General features: G+C 58.5%; 1 protein-coding gene across 5 annotated transcripts in view; it reads right to left on the bottom strand.

Moving 5' to 3' along the window:
- Positions 1–19,695, bottom strand: part of KAZN (kazrin, periplakin interacting protein) — a 785,323-nt gene that overhangs the window by 30,849 nt on the left and 734,779 nt on the right. For all 5 annotated transcript variants that reach the window (XM_041767723.1, XM_041767722.1, XM_041767724.1 and 2 more), the window contains 4 exons: positions 17,749–17,938; positions 16,343–16,473; positions 13,526–13,576; positions 12,015–12,138 (listed from right to left, as the gene is read on the bottom strand). In XM_041767723.1, the coding sequence (XP_041623657.1) occupies positions 12,015–12,138; positions 13,526–13,576; positions 16,343–16,473; positions 17,749–17,938 (496 nt within the window). The remainder of the gene's footprint in view (positions 1–12,014; positions 12,139–13,525; positions 13,577–16,342; positions 16,474–17,748; positions 17,939–19,695) is intronic.

Consider the following 19,695-nt stretch of genomic DNA (forward strand, 5'->3'; position numbering starts at 1 on the left):
AAACGAGAGCACTAAGGCACTCGGACAGCCTCACCAGCATCTGCCTGGAAGCGGCGTAGTGCACTGCTGGACCCCAATTCTTACCCCGGTTCCCTCACCTGCTGTCTCCCTGGGCTGTTTCTATCTGGCTATTTCTGTCTGTCCTGCCTGAGCTCAGTTTCCTGAGCACAATAATATACACTTCACACGAGGACAGCATTAGGGTAACTTAGGTGGCCTCGTGTTTACACCTGCAGCCTCAGCCTTAGCCCGAGGCCTGGCATGCAGGAAGTGGCCAGCTGGTGTTTGTTGAATGACTTACTGAGTGTATGCCAAGGGCCTACACTCCCCTGACACTCAGTAGACGCCAGCAAGTCATGTCCTCCTCTCCTCTGCCAGCTTTCCTCACTCCCTTCCCAACCCCCCCACCCCCCGCCAGAAGCCAGTGCTCCTCCTCAGTCCTTGCCCTGACACCTGCACCATGTCGCTGGGCCTGCAGGGTTACAGCTGTCTCCACGCTGGTGACCAAGCATCCTCCTGAGCACCTTCACCTGACCTCCTCCCTCTCCATCTCTGAGTCCTGCAGAGAAATGGCAGAGTCGCCTGGTGGGGCTCTCAGACCACAGGCAGGTTGATCCCCCATCTGACTGCAGCGCCAGCCATGTGGGCCTCTGGGTGCCAGGCAGGCTCTGATTCCTGTGCTGACTCCAGAGTTTGGAGGGCCATTGGGCCCTGCCACTCCCCAAACACCCCAAGCTCTGGAACCCCTGCTCTGGACCCCTGCTGCCTGGCTGCACAGTGAGGGTAGGGCAAGGCAGGGCAGGCAGGAGAGCCCTCTGGTGAAGGCAGACACATAGCCCACGCCAGGCAGGCACCCCGACTCCTTCCTTGATCCAAGCGAAACACAAGCACCCCCCAGAGAGGATCTAGACTGCAGGGAACAGAGCAGGTGACCTGCAGACAAATTGGGGCCATGCAACTTTCAGTTCCCCAGAAGAACTCATGTTCTAAAAACAAACAAACAAAAAAAAAAAGTTGCCAATATTAAGGAGTGTAGTGTATTCTGTGATGTTTTTGACTTCTCTTGAAAGATCAGGACTCTGGAAGCCCTGGAGCCCAGCGGGGCTTGCTTCCTCACGTGGGACAGCCTGCAGCACCCAGGCACCCACTTCCCTGACCGCCCGAGGCCTCGGGGGCTGAGAAATAGCAGGAATGAGGCCGGGACACGGGCAGCCCGGGACCGGCTCACTGGAGCGCTCAGAGGCGGGCCTTGGCATCACCCACAACCCCCCTGCTACAGCTGATCTGAGACAGCGCTGGCTGGCGAACGGCCTTCCAGCTCACACGGGGAGCCCCCGGCACGGGGACAGGGACCGGGACCGCGACAGCTCACCTTGCCTGCTGCTTTACAGCCTGTGGGTGAGCACGCTGCACCCCCGCCGTGAGGCCCATCGCACAGATGAGGAAAGTGGAGCTCAGAAATGTCCACCAGTCATGCAGGCAGAGCACAGCCGGGTCCCCGAGCCTGTGTTGCATGTCACCGGCCGCCGCTTCTTCGCGTGGGAGACTCCGCCACAGCGGGACGAGCAGCTGCCATGGGCTGGCCGTTTCTATCTGTTGGTTATTTCCTCTTTGCAACAGCCCCAGGAGATAGGCAGTGTCGTTTCCATTTTACAGAAGGGAAAACTGAGGCTCAGAGGACCCAGTGATCCGCTTAGGGTTGCACAGCTAAGTACTGGCTCTGGGATCAAGCCCGGAGAGCTGGGTCTCAAAGCCTGGGCTTCCCTCAACACCCCTCCCTGCAGGGCTTGGTTTTTATCGATTCTGCTGGGGTCAGGCTGTCACTAAAATGAATCTGTGTTTCCTGCACGCACAGGAAGGGATGGAGGGACCCTGGCGAGGGTTCAGACACCTGAGTCCCGGCCTGTTATCTCTGAGCCTTGCTCTGTAGACAGCCGTCCCATTCCCTCTGGCTTGCAGAGCCTCCTCTCCTGTCACCATGGTCCCTGCAGCAACAGCTGTCAGGGACAGTCTTCTCTCCTCCCTGGCCTGCCTGCCCCCGAGCACAGGCTCCCTGTCCCCCTCTTCCGCCCCCCTGACACATCAGCGTCCTAACCAGGCGGGGAGCTGGCACCGTGTAGGCACGGAGCCCCTTGGGATGTGAGGCCAGGATCTGTGGCCCGTCCCAGGGAAAGCCATCGGGCCACTCAGAGCTTGGGCAGGGGACAGGACAGGTGGGGCCCGATGTCCGGGCAGGACGGCGTGCCCGTTGCTGTCCCTGCCCCAGCGCCCCGTGTATACCTGGGACCAGGAACAGCAGCGAAGTAAGTATCGTGGGGCTGGCGTTCCTTGGCCAGCCTGTGGGGCCTCCCCCGGGTAGAGGCTGCACGCTGACTCGGGGTCTTTCTGGGCACAGCGGATGCTCAGCCACGGAGACGTCCCCGCTCCACCTGGCCTTGCTCCTGGCGCCCTCCTGAAGGCCCATGCGCATCCCATCTGAGCCTCAGGGACTTTCCAGGGCTCAACAAGGTCAGGACGTGGCGCGCTCAGAGCTCTCCGAGAACCCCCGACTTGGCACCTCCAGGCACAGAACACAGGGGCTGCGGGGGTCGCCGGGTGCAACACGTCCCAGAGGGCGCTCCACGGAACGAGATAGAAATGCACGGTTCTGTGGTCAAGTACATTTGGGAAACACGAAGTGGGAAAAAGGGAGATATTTTTCTTCACTGCAGAACTTGTCAGAGTCTTGAATAAGCTAATATGTTGTGTTCAAGATCTCTAAGGGTTGGAGACACAGCATTGTTTCCAAAACAACTGACCCAAGGATTTCTTCCTTCCTTCCTTCTTTCTTTTTCTTTTTCTTTTTCTTTTTCTTTTCTTTCTTCTTTCTTTCTTTCTTTCTTTCTTTCTTTCTTTCTTTCTTTTTCTTTCTTCTTTCTTTTCTTCTTTTTCTTTCGTTCTTTTCTTTCTCTCCCTTTCTTTTCTCTTTCTTTCCTTTTCTTTTCTTCTTTCTTTCTTTTCTTTCTTCTTTTTCCTTTTGTTCTTTTCTTCTTTCTCTTCTTTCTCTTTTTTCCTTCTTTTTCTTTTCTTTTCTTTCTCTCTCTTTCTTCTTTCTTTCTTTCTTTCTTTCTTTCTTTCTTTCTTTCTTTCTTTCTTTCTTTTTCCTTCCTTCCTTCCTTCCTTCCTTCCTTCCTTCCTTCCTTCCTTCCTTCCTTCCTTCCTTCTTTCTTTCCTCTTTCCTTTTTCTTCCCCCTGCTGAATCTTGTACTCTGCAGCAGCTCAGAACACTGGCCTGGGAGTCAGGAGCCCTGGGTTCCAGAACCAGCTCAGCCACTGATGCCCTGCTTGGCAGTGGGTGACTCACAGCCCATCTGTATCATGAGAGGAGTGGGCAAGAAGCCATCGAGAGCCCTGTCAGCTCTACAGGTCCTGCCCCTGGTCCTACCTGGCAGCCTGGCTACTACTGAGCTTGCCTGGGCCTGCCTTTGCCCCCGTCCCGAGGGGCCTGCCCTGCGTCTCTCACGGGGCTGGTAAAAGGCTGAATCGGGATCTGTCCTCACTGTCACTGTCATCACCAGCATTTACTGTGACCCGAGCTGAGCCTTTTATACCCAGTCACTCGCTTCTTCCTCGTAGCCACCTCTGGAAGCGCCTCGCTGTCCCATTGTACACATTAGGAAGCTGAGACCCAGCCAGGTTCAGTACCTTGCCTAAGGTTGCCAGGTAGCAAATGTCAGAACTAAGGTCTGGACCCGGACAGTTTGCCCAGATGCTACCCCCTTAAGCTTGACCCTGATCTGCCCCTGAAAGAGCATTGCAAACTATAAAGGGCTGTGGCCTGGCAGGGACATCGCTCTGTGTGGTGTTGCTGCGGCTCATCTGGGGGATGGGCATAGCCTCCTGGGGAGGGTCTCTGGCCCTCCATCTGTAGGCTTTCCTGTTCTGCTAGGGTGAGGAGGGAAGGCATCTGGGCCAGCTCTCTCTGGAACAGGGCAGGGGTGAGCAGGGGAGGCTGGGTGCCCACGGGGAGTGGCTTTTCCACAATGGGGGGTGCAGGAGGAGGCCTGAGGATGGAGCTTAGAGACCATCTCACCCATGGGTATCACACTGTCTTGGTGTTGCAAACCCTTAGTGCAAATGGAATCAAATCTGTAAGAGCAATCACCTGGAGCTCTGGGGTGAGGGGAGGGAGCGTGCTGGGGGGTGGCCAGAGGGAGGACCCCAGGGACTTGTAAGGCTCCACAGGCCACCACTGGCCTGCTTTGTTTGGGAGGGAGTCTGAGGCTCAGAGAGAGACTGACTTGCCCATGGGTCACACAGCGAGTCCGTGGCCACGCTGGGAACAGGAAGTGTGGAGCCAGGCCTCCCGACCTGGGGCTCCCGACCGTGCTGGGCTGGGCTGGTAGGGCTTCTGGACTGAGGCCTGGGCCTCCTTAGGAGCCTGAGAACACTGCTGGGCCCCTCCCTCGGGGCCAGCTCCACCCCCGAGCACAGCTTGGGCAGTCTTGCTCCCACTTTAGGGCCCCTTGTCATCACCTGGTGTTCACAGGGCACCACCGGCCCCAGGTGGAGGCCAGCAGGTCCACCTGAAGCTCGGCAGGAGCCTGGTCGGCCGCGGGGCAGGTGCAGTCTGAGACGGTGGATGTCACGCTCAGAACCCGGGCGGCAGCAGGCTTGCCTTCTGTCCCCGCCGCTTCCTGGCTGTGTGCCTCTAGGAAAATTGGGAGCCTCTCTGTGACTCTTACTGCTGCAGGCTTCTGAGGCTGTCCGGGGGCAGCAGATCGGCCACACCAGACCCCTTGTCTCTCCACTCAGCAAGACCCAGCAGAGGTCCTGGCAGCTGGTAGGCTTGAGTACCTTCCTCCCTCACAGGGGGGCCCTGGAGCTGCCCCAGAAAGGTTGGCCGCTACGTCCCTTATCACGGTGCCCTGGGGAGGTTGCCCTGATGGCAAGTCTGTGCTAAGACCCATGGACAGGGTCCTGCCCCCAGAGACCGCCCCGCGCCACCTCTTGCAAATGAGCCCACACTGGGCAGCTTGTTGGAAACGCAGATCCCAGCGTCTCACCCTCCGACCTGATTGCGTAGCTATAAGATGAAGCCAGGAAATCTGCATCCTGCACACTCAAAGGCCTGGTCGGGTTTGACAACGATTCACACGTGATTCTCGAACTTTTTTTTCCTTCTTGATCACTTTTTTTTTTCCACCCCCCGCCATGGGATCCTTCAAACGGACTCCTGCATGAAGGTCCAGCGTGCAACAGGTAAGAGCAGAACTTCTCGCTTGGAGGGGGAGGACTGGAGCCCTTTCCAGCTAGGTCTTTCACCATCTATGGCAACCTCTCAAGGGTCCTCTGAGGAACCCCCAAGTGTGCCATGGAACACACTTTGAAAACTGCTGCTTATTCCAATTTCTTCCTCTACTCGTAGAAAGACTGAGCCCCAAAGAGCCAGCCTGCACAGGGCTTGGCCAGTGAGGCTTTCTCAAGTTCTCTGAAGCTACCTATGGGTCAGTTGTCCCCCGCCGCCCCCGGCCCCCTGGGGGGAGAGCTTGGTCAGAGGCTGCGCAGCCCAACAACCCAGAACACGGACTTCTGCAAGCCTCCTTGGGAGAGCAGGCTGGCTCCGGGCTCTGAGACACGTCTCCTTATTCATGTGCCACCCTGGGGTGACCTTGGGGCTTCTGCCTCAGGAACTCAGGCGTGGGCAGCCTAATTGCTTCCCATGGTCTAAATTTCTCTGCACCGGCCACAGCAAGAGTATGTTTCTCCCTGGAATCTAGAAAGAATATTGGCAAGGCTGGAGGGTTCTGGGGGCAAACATGTCAAAGCCTCCCTGTTCTTAGGCACAAAAGCCAGAGTCTCTCATGGAGCCACACTGGAAAGGAACCTGGACTCGGATGAGTGGACACATAGCTGGAGGGAGGTCAGGTTCACACGGCCCAATGCCCTGGTTTTACCCCTCGGCAACGTGTTTAGATCGAGTCACCTTCGGGCACAAGATGTGTATCAAGCTGCTTCTTTCACACTTCTTTCCTCTGATTGAACTTAACTCCACTCAGATCATGGGGGGCACAGGCCCTGGGGCTAGCCCTTTCCAGGTTCCAAAACCCACTCAGCTCTCATTGCTGAGCCTGTCAGGAGGGCAGGGTTATTGCACCCACTTCACAGATGAGAGGACACCGAGGCCCAGGGGATAAACAAGGTGCCTGGAATCAGAGGCAGGGCCAGAGCTGGAGCGATTATCCACGCGTGGCCTGGCCCTGCGGGTGGGCCGCGAGGGTCCCTCCCCCGACAGAGCATGGGACGCAATTTCATAGAGTCTCTTGTTTTGGTGCAATTAATGGCCATTTGCTGGCAGTCCGTTGAGAAAGCAATCGGACAAAACCTGAAGCTCAGCGATGCAGGCGAGCGGTCAGCCAGTGCTTGCTGGACTCTGATTCGGAAGCGTGGCTGCTGCACGTCCTGACGTCCTGACGACGTCCCAGGGCCCCGGGGCACCTGCTGGGGAACGGGAAGGCCTGCAGGTTCCAGGAAGAAGAGGGCAAGGCTTTCAGTTGCGGCTTCTTAAAGCTCAGCCCTCTTGGGATCAGTTTCTCGTGGATCCGATTGTTGGTTGGGGCTGCTGGGCATTGCCCTGGGGGGCAGGGTGGGCGAGGTGCGCATTTTTCAGTGGCGGGGCTTTAAGATGCCAGGGAGCGATGACTCAGGTATGAGTTGTTCACACCCCAGTTGCCAGCAGGATTTTCAGCCCCTATAACACTTCCCTGGCGAGGTACTTACTATCCTAACGCACAGCCAAGACCAAATGCCTAAGCTATTTTTGTTCAGAGGGCCTTCTTCTATAAAATAAAATTATGAATCCTTTTATAAGATAAGGTGAACTATGTGTACTCCCTCTGGATTCCTTATTACCACCCGGGTCTTTTTCCACTCGAAAGTGGGAACAGGTGGGAGCTGGGGGGGACCATGGTGGCTTTGCCCCGCCTAGTGGGGTTTGAACTGCAAAAACTTAAGAGCCATTTGTTCAAAGCAGGTGGGGCTAGGGGTGGGATTTTTGTGAGGTCCTGTTTGGTGAAATTGCAAGTTTTTGGTGAGAGGCCCCATAGATATTTTAAGAACTCACATTGGTGAGATGGCTGGTGACCTCCTATGCTATGGCCTCATTGCACTGGGAGCCCCTCTAGCCCATCGGGCCTTGGTGTGTTGGGCAGCATGCAGTGGCCAGGACAGGACCCTCACCTCTTCGGGACGCTCACCTCCTGGCTCGGGGGCTGAGCTAACCCCGAGAGCCTGGCAGCCCTGGTGCAGGAAAGGGCTCCAAAGCAGGGCAAGTGCAGGCAAAGCCTTGGCCCCAGTGGAGCGCTAGTGCAGAACATTATTAGCTCGTTTCTACTCTGCCCTCCCCAGTTCCTCCCTGGGGGTGGGTCTCCTGGGCCCGGAGGTAAAATGCTGACAATTGATGGAACAGACGCAGTCACACCAGCAAGGAAGTGCTAGGTTGTGCCGGAGGCGAAGGGTGGGTGAGGTGCAAACCTGGCCCCAAGGAGGCCTCTGCGATGACCCCTGCCCGGGCCCAGCCCCTCCCGCTCAGATGATGGTCAGAGCGCCAGGGACTCCCTAGGTTGGCAGTCCGGCCCTACTGTTTACTAGCTTCTTGACCCTGGACGATTTACTTAACCTGAGTCCTTGCACCAAAAACGCAGATTGTTGGGAGGGTTAACTGAGTTAATGCATGTAAAGTACGCAGCATGGACTGCAGCCCATGGTAAGTGCTTAATAAGTGTTAGATATTATTATTGTTATTATATTACTAGGTTACATCTGTCGGAGCCTGCCAGCATGGGTGGGAGAGCACGCGCGAGGGCCACTGAGTGCAGCCGTGCGGGTTGTGCACTCGGCACCTGAGCACAGTAGTGCCTTCTGGAATAGTGTGGTACACACGACCTGTGGGGCTGTACACTGGCCCTAGATGCCCTGGGCATGCCTGCTTCAATTTCCAATAGGTACCGCTTGAAGCTGGTCCATTTGGAGTCGGGTCTCAACGAAAATAAAGGAGGTAGTAGGACTTTTGAGCAGAGCTACGAAAACTTGGAAGAGGTATGACCCAGTCCTTGAAAAGGTTACAGGACCGTAGGAGCAACAGCTAGGATCTGGGCCAAGTCACTCCGCTCTGGGTCAAAGTTTTCCCCATCCGTGCAGTGGGGGTGGGGTGGGGTCTAGTTTTGGGATGGCAAGTAGGCTTTCTCCCTGTATGCCAACTCTGACTGGTGGTGGCTGAGGCTTCGTAAAGTGAGCACCTCAGCGGCCACTCTGGGCGGGGTGGGGACGTCTGCATGAGGCCAGGGAGCGGGGAACAGCGGCACATGTGCTCGGGCCCCTTGCCCGCTGCAGACTAGCCCAGCGCTTCTCAATGCTGGCCACACCCCAGGGTCACCAGAGAAGGTTTAATGACACCCTGACTCGGGGATACGGCCTGGTACTGCTAAGTGTTTTCAAAAGCTCTGCAGGTGATTCCAATGTGTGGCCGGGTTGAGAGCTGCTGGGTCCCTAAGGCTCCTGGAGGTCCTGAGTGCTACGACTTCTTGGCATGGTCTAGATCTCACGGGGCTTTGAGCTTTCTTCCAGCAGAAATGACGGGGGTGTTAAAAGGCCAGTCTCTCAGTTCTATTGCTGGAGAGGATTCATCTTTAAGTTGGGAGGCAGCGGTTGAGGGCACTGGCTACACTCCAGGATCGGGGCATACAGGGGGACCTCTTCTTGCGCCACACTATGGAGTTTCACTGGGGCCGAGGCCTAGGCTTTGCATCCGGGGGGGACCATGGGACTCACACTGGCTTTTTCAGGGAGGCCCTGTGGCTTCCTTGAGTTATTTCTTAAGCTCCTCTCTGTCCCGAGGGAAGGTGGGATGTTGGCACGGTGCAGAGGCCCAGTGAGGTCTGCAGGAAGTAACATGCCCCAAACTCACAGGCGCACTTTCCGGGCCTTTGGAAGGAGTGCCGGGGGTAGAAGGAAGCGATGAAAGCTGACTGGGGCCGCAGAGCTTGGAGAACACAGGGCCAGGGCGCCAGGCCTGGAGGTGGTGCATTAGGACCACAGGCAGCCCTGGATGTGACGGCTCCTCCCACTTACAGTCGGGGCGGCCAAGATTCGAGGTTTCTGGAGGCCACCTGGCCTCAGCCCCACCGAGGGCCCAGAATTCAGCCAGCTTTCCTCAGCCCCTCCAGACCCAGCCCTGGAATCCAAGGAGCATGCAGGGGCTTTGCCTCCCACCCGGAGCAAGATAGAAGCAATCAAATAACATAGAATTCAATAATATTTTAAAATAAGCTTTATTTAGATTTTTTTTTTATATTTTATATTTGCATCCATGCCTTCGAGAAACCTTTCCCATGGGAAAAGTTATTTTCATCTAATTTACCCATAACTCATTCGCTATTTGACGTAGTTCTCTTAAATAAATCATCCTTAGTAACTCTTAGATTTATCTCCTAATTTACAAAAACTGAAATGAAAAGGAACTACTAAATCATTACCAGGAGTGGTTGTAATTTTCTCATAAGCAAAGGGCAAACCATAAAAATCAACCAAAAGAAGAAGAAAAAAACTCTTGGGGGAGAAAAGTATATTCTAAAATCTCTCTCTGTAGAGGAAGATGCCAGCTTTTCCTCACCGCCAGGCTTGGTTAAACGGCTTAGGGCTTAGCCAAAGGAGGCCAGAAAGATCCTTATTAGGCAGGGCCCTTTGCCTGCTCCTGCCCAACCGCCCCACCAAGTCAGAAGGAAAGGGAGCAGCCTACTGGTGGTTTTTTGTTGTTGTTGTTGTTGTTGTTGGTTTGTTTGTTTTAGAGACTTGGGACAAATATCCTATCCTTCTAATAGAGACTCTCCAGCACTCTCCAATCTCCTTTCTTCGTAAGAGCTGAAAATGTTACTGCTAGCAGAAAGCGCAACTACTGTTGTGCAGGGGGTGGGTGAACTGAGCTGTGTTAGCGGTTAAGGTGGAGCAGGGGACGAGTGACAGGTCAAAAGAAAAGGGGAAGCTAGTTTTAGGCCTCAGGAGGCCCTGGCTTAGCTCACGTGTTCTCCATCACCCGGCGTTACATGCACATGGTTCCTCTGCTGGTGAAGCCTCATTGAGGCCAACACTGCTCCCCAAATAGGCAGATAGATGTTCCTGCCAGCCCTTCTCTCCTGGGGTGAGCGGGCTCAGGCTGCGGTGACAAAGGGGAGGACAGGGCCGGAGGGATCCCGAGAGATTCTGTTAAGTGTGGAACCAACCAGAATGGGGAGGGCAGAGAGGCTCTGGTGCTGGTCCCTGTGTCCCTCGCCGCCCTCCCCCTGAGACAGGCACCTCCCCCAACGGCCCCTGCCTGGCCCACGGGCAGAATTAACCGAGGAGGAGAAAGACACAGCTGCAGGGAAGAACCCATGCGTCTCGAGGACCCTTGTGGCACCGACTCAGGCCCAGTCCCCGTGGTCATGTGACTGGCTGCCTCACTCTGCACTCAACCTCTCTCAAAACAGACCCGAGAGAAGGTGGCCGTGACAGTAGGCCCTCCGCTCACTGGGGTCCGCGTTCCTCATTCCAGATAAACAAATAGATCTACAAAGGCTTGGAAGGGAGCTATTGGGGGAAGGTGGGGGAGAGAAAGGTGGAGTGCACTTCCATGCGAGGGCAGGAGAATCCGGGCGAGGGAGAACAAAGAACGGGAAAAAAGCAAGCTTTGAAATCCAACGGTCCCTGGGTTCTGGCCACCCTAAAGTCTACCTTGCACAGTTTGGCAGCAGCATGAGAACAGAACAGACAAGTCCACACAGAAACACCCGCCTCCCGCCCACCCCGTGGAAAAATATACATTCCATTATTTATGTAATAATTTAGATAGAATAAGTCTTCTGCGTTTGTGCAAATAAATTAAACGGAACAGTCTTTTTCTTTTTTCTTTTGTCTTTTTTTTTCCATAAAGAAAGAAACGGCAACGCAATTTAAAAACTGGCAGGCCGTGAAAAAGAGCCCGGCGGACCTGGCAGCCCGAGCCTGGGCCTGCGGTCCGCACCCTGACCACGTGGGCGGCCTGCGCTCGCTCTGCTGGGAGGGCCTCGGCCGGGCCTGGGGGTCAGGGGGCGGGTCAGGGCCCGCGCTCACACCGGGGAGGGGTGGGGGGAGACATCGAAAACAGACCACATCCTTGGGCAGACGGGCTCCAGAAGTAGCAGTTCGGACAAGGGACATTTACAAGCACGGAGTGCACAACAGTTTTGTTATTTACAAATACACAGCAGTCCTTCAAGTTTTCAAGTTTCATAAAAAAGGAGGATGGAAGGGGGGAGGATGGGGAGGGGGGAGGGAAGGGGGAGGATGGGGAGGATGGGGAGGGGAGGGGAGGGAGGAGGCTGGGAAGGGGGAGGGGAGGGAAGGGGGAGGATGGGGAGGGGGGGAGGGAAGGGGGAGGATGGGGAGGATGGGGAGGGGAGGGGAGGGAGGAGGCTGGGAAGGGGGAGGGGAGGGAAGGGGGAGGATGGGGAGGGGGGAGGGAAGGGGGAGGATGGGGAGGAGGGAAGGGGGAGGATGGGGGGATGGGGAGGGGAGGGGAGAGGGTAGGATGGGGGGATGGGGAGGATGGGGAGGGGAGGGGGGAGGATGGGGAGGGGAGGCAGGAGGATGGGGGGAAGAAAACAAAACAACCCAACGAACCGAACAAAAAGAAAAGAAAAAAAAACACGTAGAAGAAACGAAAACAAACAAACCCAGGTTAACAACACGACTGCATCGCTCCGAGGACGACAGTTGACAGAGTCACACGCGGTCGAGTATGTACAGCAATTACAGAGGCGGCGCCGCGGGAGGGGGCGGGGCCCGCGCTCGGGGGCGGGGCCCGCGCTCGGCCCCGCCCCGCCCCCGCGCCAGCCCGCGCCCGCCCCGCGCCCGCCCCGCCCCCCCGCCCGCACGTCCACACGCACAGACGCGCCTGCGCGGCAGCCAGGGGCGGCATCACCAGTCCGCGTCCTCCTCTATGTAATAATCGGGGGCGGTACCATCAAAGAGGCCGGGGTCGAGGGACTTCCGCTGCTTCCCTCGGGCGAAGACGCGCGAGATGGAGCCGAATCCCATCTTCTCTTTCTTCTTTTTCCGTTTTTGGTCTTCAAGATCCTCTAGTGACTGAGGAGCCGGCCGCGCGGGGTGCGGGGGGAGAGCGAGAACAAAGCCACCTGAGCTGGGGGCGGGGCCTAGGGGTCAGGGGGCGGGGCCTAGGGCGGGGCGGAGGGTTAGGGGGCGGGGCGGAGGGGCAGGGGCGGGGCGGAGGGGCAGGGGGCGGGCCGAGCGGGCAGGGGGCGGGGCGGAGGGGTGGGACGCCGCGGTGTGCCCCGCCCCCGCTCGCGGAGCCCCCGGGGCGGTGGTGGGCCGTGAGCGGGCCGCGGGGGGACCACCGGGCCGGGCCTCTACCCCGCAGTCCCCGCCAGCTGCCGCCGCAGGAGCTGCCACTGTCCCCTACATTGAGGCTGCCCACAGCCTGGGGGCGCCCCCCGGGCACCTGCCTCTGGCTGGCCCCCTGGGCGGGGGCACATGGTTCCTGTGGGAACGGCCCCGTGGGGACAAAGGGGGCCCGGGGAGCCCAGAAAACGAGGAAGGAGAAACCTGAGCCTCGTGCCGCGGAGAGCAAGGCCCCGGGGCCTCAGGGTCCTGGACGAGAAGCAGGCCTGGCCATGGCAGGGCGGGGAGGCTGGGGCTTGGGTTCCAGTCCTGGCTGTCAGGCTGTGGACTCCTGCCCCCCCCATCAAGCCCCCCAGGCTCCCTGAGCCCAGTTACTCATCTGTGACGTGGAGACAACAGTGACCACGGGGACAGCCTCCTGCCTGGGGGCCTACGGGCCGGAGGGTGGGGTCCACAGGAGGGATTTACGAACCCAAAGACCCTGGGTGATGTTATCCACCAAAAAAGGTGGAGGTGAGACTAAAGATTCCCCAGACACATCAGAATGACCCGAATTCCGGGCCCCACCCCACCCCACCCCTGGCGGATCAGAATCAGGGTTAAAGGCCCAGGAACCTGCATTTGCAAAGTTGTTCCTGGTGGACGCTGGTGCAGATGAGCAGCGCGGGGACCAGCCTCTGGGAACCCCAGGACTAAACAGCTGACCTCAGAGACCCCTTCTGACTCCATTCCTATTGCCCCCCCCCCCCCCCGTGGCCCCCTCCTTACTGATGGCGGGGTCCTGAAATGTTAAAAATGAATAAGGAACAGTTTCCTGCAGCCGGGGGCCTAGAGTCATCGGCTGGGCCATCGCCGGGGCAGGAGGATGGAAGGTGCCCTTAACGGGTCCACGGACTGGAAGGAGGGCAGGGGAGTGCAAACCAGGGACTGAGCCTGGTCCAGGCCCCAAGCCATGGCTGACAGGCAGGGGATGAACTCCTCTCTGCCTTAGGTGTCCCCGGTATGGAAGTGGGGTGCTGAGGGCCCAGGGGAACAAAGGGCGGGGTCGGGAGGGGGGGTCATGGTCAAGATGGGGTGGAGGGAAGGCCTAAGTGGCCAGGGGAGGCGCACCTACCTGTACAATGGGGTTGTGCAGGTTCTTCTGTACTGGGCCGGGACTGTCGCCCTGTAGCCAAAAAAGAGGGAGAAAATGAAACCGCAGGGACGCACAACACGTGGGAGCAGAGGTGGCCCAGGGAGAGTGGGGTCTTCCGTGGAAGGAAGCCGTCTCTTGGGGACCGCCCTGCCTCTGTACTGGGGAACCCACCCTCACCCCTGAAGCAAACATCCCCAAATGGCTCAACAGTGGCAGCTGGGCTTCTAGGTGCTGCCTGGACCAGGGGTCCTGGGGTGCTCTCCTGTCTGCTCAGGCCTCTTGACCCCCAACACCCTCTGTCCAGCAAATCAGCCCCTTGAAGGCTTCTAAGTTCCTGTCCTAATTGGTCCAAGTTGGAAATGGAGATTGGTTATACCTGGTGTTGTTCAGAAAGATGCAATTTTAAAGAAAAAAAAAAGGCACAAAAATAAAGAATTTCAGGACAGGAAGGCTTCACTGCATCTCTTCTTTTGTGTGTGTGTGGGGGGGCAGCAGGACTCATTAGTCTGATTTACAGACACAGAGAGGCTCGGGACCAGCACAACGGAACGAAGGGTGGAACTGTAACTCGTTTGGGGCCGTTTCTTCCCGGCCCAGTGCTCCTTTCAGGGGGCACGCGAAGGTGGGTGTGCAAAAGCCTTCACTACTACGTCCGTCCCAGAATCCGGCTGCCCTGCCTGGGGGGACACACAGATCACTGGGATCACGAGTCATTACTAGGGAGGCCCCTGATGGTTGTTTCCAGAATTGCAGGCAAAAAAGCAATAAAGAAACCGTAGGTCACTTGGGCCAGAGTCCATCAATCCCTCCACCTTCCCTGCACTCAGTCCCGACCTCGGCTCTAAATTAGCGGCCAGAGAAGAAGGAGAGGTCCTTCATCCAGGCTGGGCTGTTTCCGCTGGTGCCAGGTCACAGGCCTGAGAACAGTTACCTGGTGCTTTTTCCAGGCTCTTCTTGGCTTACCTACGTGCACAGCTGTTGAAATGGGGGATGAAGGTGGCTGAGGGGGGCGGGGATGGAACAGAGGGTAGTTTAGTCTTTAGTCCCATCCCAAGGTTTGCAATCGGAACCCATCTGGCAGGCAGCTCAGGGGGGTCTACCCTGGGAATAGGGCCATCTTCGCCCAATTCATGGGGCAGAGAGTGAGGCCAGTGCCCACCGAGATGCCCACATGCAGACATGAAAGCACCCGTGGCTTATGAAAGCACCCGTGTCCCGGTGGCAGGGCCGTGCCTACGTGAGGTGATCCTGGAAACAGATATGCTGGACCTGTCGTCTGCTCAGCCAGGATGTGCCGAGGCCAAGTTGGGCAAGAGGGGAGGTCAAATGCACTGCAAGGGGCCTTTAGAGAGCCCCTTCTGCAGAATTTTCCAGCAGTATTCTGGCTCCCGGAGCCACCTTGGGCCTACCAGGAAACTCAAAATATAGCCTCTGGGGAAGCGGCTACTCTAGGTCTCTAACCTGTGCTCTCTACGAGCGAGGGCGCTGTCGGCCGTAGGGACAGCTCAACAGTGGCCCTCGGGACCAGAGGGCAGCTGCCAGAGGCCCCCTTCCTTGCCCTGGCTCTGTCATTCACCACAGCCCTTGTCACGGGGTTCCGTGCCGAGAACTGGTGACAGACCAACCGCTTTAAGGAAGTCGAAACAGAACCGCAGGCTTGAGCGTCGGGATCCCGGCCTTGAGCAGCCTTCCCTGCATCCTGACGGGGCGGCGTGGGGGCGAGGCCCCGGGCCTGCATCCCTGATGCCCTCGTCACCAGGCGAAGGCAACTAATTTTAAGTTCAGTCTTTGCTATTTTTATCAGTAGTCTTTAGCTACTTTTCCACTGTTCTTTTACAGGAAAAAAGTTTCCATTAGGATTGTTCGTATGTAGAAAAGTTACTGATTTTTTTTTTTATATATCTACATTAATTTACAACCAGTACCACTCACGTACGTGGTCATCATTGGTTCTAATAGTTTTACACCTTATTCTCTTGAGCTTCCAGGTAGGTGATCCTATCACGGGCACGTCGTAGTTACTTTGTCCTTCTTTCCCACCGTATTCACCTCCTTATTATCAATCACGCTGGTTAATGAAACATTAGCTGAGCTTTTGAGAAAGCTTCCTAGTGCACTGGGAGGCCCGACCCCGTGGTGTGTCTGTCCTCACGGCAGGAGAGCCTCCATATTTCCTGTCCTCGGATGCTTGACCCACCTTTGTCCCCTCGCTCCGCCCGCCAGTCACCAAGCGTCAGGGGCCTAGGGACCCACAGTCTTGGTAGCTGGTGCCCAGCACGCCATCAAAAAGTGTTTGATTAAATAAGCGAAGCAAAAAATCCTAGTAACAAATTCACGGGACGCCTGTCCAGAAGCAATACATGCCCCCCAACTCCTGGAAATTAAAACATCTGGCTCATTCCCGGAAGAAGGACTGAGAACTGGCTCCAGAGGGGAATGAAGTACTGGTTAGGCCCGAGCTCTGGAAGGTCACATCTGGGAGGAGAGGCCCACGGTCCCAGACACAGCCCACCAGAGGCCGTCCCGGGCCACGCAGACCCTGAGCCGACCCAGGCCTGCCTTCCTCGGGGATTTTCTTGCCCTCCCGGACACAAGGAGCAAACAGGCCTCATTTCTTTCTCTCCCCACATCCATCTCTTCTTGCAAAAGGAAAGAACAGAACAGGAATTGCCTCCGCCAGAGTGCTCCCTGGGTGGACGAGAGGAAACAGCGGGTGCGTCTTCGCCCCCCCACCCCCCCAGCCCTGCGGTCTCCAGGCAGGGCCCCTGGCCCGGGCCCTGCTGCTGCTGGCCTTACGTTGCAGAGGGAGTGTGTCCGGTGCCGAGGGGAGTTGATGTCGCTTGGCGTGGACGACCGGTCGCCTTCGGCGGCAGATGCGTCGGAGATGACGGAGGGCTGCCGGGAGTGGCAGGGGCTCACCCTGACCGCTGGAAGGCAGGGACAGCTGGTCAGTGAGGGGTGGACAGTGTCCTCGCCGGTGCTGCCCTGCAGGGGTGCACCCCGCGCCCCCGTGATACAGAGGAGGAGGCGGAGAGGAAGGGCTGCCTGCTCTCTGCCCCTCCGTCAACAGGCCCACACGTCCCCAGACAGCAGCTGCTGGGGAGAAGCCCCGGGGCCTCTGGATCCAGTCAGGGCCTCCCCTAACCACACGGAAGGAGAAGAGGCAGGAGCTTCCGGGCACCTGGGTGACTGGCCTCTCAGTGCTCCCACCACCTGGGCGTTTCCTGGACCTCGCACGATCCCAACGGCTGGTCAACACCAGCTTCCCTAGCGAGGAGCCCAGAGGCCGCCCCCAGGTCCCCACCTTTTCCCACACCCCACACCCCATCATCACCAGCGCCAACCTCCAGTCTGTCCCCTTGTCTCCAACCCCAAACACAGTTCCCAAGTCCATGTACTTCTCTCTAACCCCAAACACACCCCCCGAGTCCGTCCACTTCTCTTCAACCCCAAACGCCCCCCGAGTTTGTCTACTTCTCTCCAACCCCAAACACAGCCCCTGAGTCCGTCCACTTCTAATCCCAAACACCCCTCCCCCCAAGTCTGTTCACTTCTCTCCAACCCCAAACACACCTCACAGGAGGGACAGGAAAGGAGCAGGTGGGCTGCAGATGTGCAGAGGGTTTTGGGGCTGGTAGCATGGCCAGGGGGTGCAGACGTCACCTGGAGGCTGCACCCCCGCCCGTGAGAACACGTATGACACGTGTGGCCCTCCCTCGCACCCCGTGACTGTGTGGAGCTGCGGATCAAGGAGCTTTGTGCCCCCTGCCACGGGGGTCCCACAAGACCCAGGCGGGAGGGTCAGCGTATCGCTCCTTAGACCCATCACGGGTCCAGGGGCTGGCTGTGCGACCCAGGATGGCCGAGCAGATCCTTCTTTGGGATTTAGTATCAACACAGGGAAAGAGAGAGTTTTTCTTTCTCCTTCAAGCCTGAGCTTGCGGGAGACGGTTTTGCTGCTTCGTGGAAAGAGACGGTGCGGAGATGAGGCCAGATGGAGGCAGGCAGAGCCGAGGCCGTGGTGGACGCACCTGGACACCAACTGGGCCTGGAGACCCGCCCCGCCTGGGTCCATCCCTCAGACTCTGCGTCCCACCGTCCATGCCCTGCAGGCAGCCACTGTGCGGAGAGGGCTGCGGCCCACGCCGGGGAGGTCGGTGGCCCCCGAGAGTCCCCAGAGCCGCAGCAGCGGCAGGCCTCACCTTGCCGGTCCGCAGGGTGGGGGGGGTGTGAGTGGTAGAGAGTCTGCTGGCTCTGCCGGATGGCCGCGGTCAGGGGGAGGTCCGCCTGCACCACCCACTCCTGGTTGCCGTTCAGCACCGTCTCGCCCGGCATGGCCAGAGAATGCCGCTTGGGGACGTCCTTGGTCAGCGTAGCTAAGGACTGCTTGGCCTGGGGACAGAAAGAGACGATGTGATCGAGAGGGGACCTCTTGGCCCGTTGCTCGGCTAAGACGCACGGTGGCGAGGAAGCCGCGGACCGACCTTGGTAGCAGGCCACCTCCGGCTGCGCATCGAGTGCCCCTCAGGGTCAGCCACCTGCCCTGCGGGCTCAGCGGGGGTGACCCCTTAGCTCCCGCTAACAGAAGGGCCGGGATTGGGAGAGAAAGGGGGTCCAAGGACACTTATCACCCGTCCTTTCGGGCTCTCCAAGGAACTGCTGGGATTTGAGTGAGAGTGGGGGACAAGGCACCGCCTTCCTGAGCCTCGGCTTCCCCACCTGCAAAAGGGAAACCCCAGAGCAAGCAATGCTGGGGGCTCGTCTAGCCTGGACGCCCCGCGTCTATGAGCTCACTCCCCTTCCGGGGCAGGAGGCCGAGCCGAAGGTGCCTGCCCATCTCCCAAGCAGGGAGTAATCTCTTCTCTGGTTTAGAAAACGATCATGTGCTCAGTGCGACAGCCCTGGGTTTCGAGGAGGGACTGGGAGATTATCTGTGCTTGACAGAGAAGGAGCCAGAGCCCAGAAGCCACAACGTTCAAGTCGGGTCGTGAGCCGGGGAGTCCGGCCATGCGCCCGCGGTCTTGACAGCACCCACGCTCCTCCGGGCAACGGCATAACCACAGGTAACGCAGACTCCTGAGTCCACGGAGCAGAGGATGGGCTGTGCTGGTCACCGCCGGTCACCGCGGAATCCGCAGGCGCTGGCTGGCAGCTGGGCCAGTGCACGATCAGTATAAATCCTCAGAAGTAACGCAAGCAGCCTACGTCGGGCTGCTGGCTCAGGGAATCAGCTCTGTCGCCCTAGCCTGAGAGCATGGGATGGTCCTGCGGAGGCGGGCGGGCGCGCTGTGACCCAGGGTGCTGCAGGCTTGCGGCCACACGGCCACGTGGCCACACGGTCCGCTCCCGTTTCCGGGCCCGCCGCACACATCTGCCTGCCCTCCAGGGCACGGGCACCTGGCCTCCCGGCCCCCATCCGGGCACCGCTCCAGGCACCAAGCTGCCCTAGTCCCTTGGCTTCCTCCCACCTGATCCATCCCGGCTCCTGGAAGGCACACTCGGGGTTGGGAAGCGAACCCCAGCTCAGTCTGCCCGCGTGATTAACCCGCAGCATCGCCCCCCTGCAAACAGCCCCAGGCAGGTGTGCGGGAAGCACAGGGAAACCCGAGGCAGCGTCGCCTGTGTCCCCACCTGGCTTTCTTCTCCCGGTGGGGCCTCAGCTCTGTGTGGGCCTGGGAGAGGCGCCTCCTAAACTCAGTGGGCAGCTTGGCACCATTGTACCTGCCATCTGCGGGGGCTGAGGGGAGGGGGCGGGTCCCTAATGGTTAGTCCTGCGGGACAGGGCGCATGGTGGTCAGTCCTGTGGGACAGGGTGGTGGTCAGTCCTGTGGGATGGGGCGTGTGGTGGTCAGTCCTGCGGGGTGGGGTGAGTGGTGGTCAGTGCTGCAGGACAGAGTGGTGGCGGTCAGTCCTGCAGGATGGGGTGTGGTCAGTCCTACGGGGCAGGGCAGTGGTGGTCAGTCCTGTGGGACGGGCGGGTTGTGGTCAGTCCTGCAGGATGGGGCAGGTGGCGGTCAGTCCTGCAGGATGGGACAGTGGTCAGTCCTGCAGGACGGGGTGGGTAGTGGTCAGTCCTGCAGGATGGGGAGGTGCTCAGTCCTACGGGACGCGGCAGGTAGTGGTCAGTCCTGCAGGACAGGGTGGTGGTG

The sequence above is a fragment of the Vulpes lagopus genome, chromosome 8 (assembly GCF_018345385.1).
Source record: "Vulpes lagopus strain Blue_001 chromosome 8, ASM1834538v1, whole genome shotgun sequence".
In the NCBI taxonomy this organism is placed as follows: Eukaryota; Metazoa; Chordata; class Mammalia; order Carnivora; family Canidae; genus Vulpes; species Vulpes lagopus.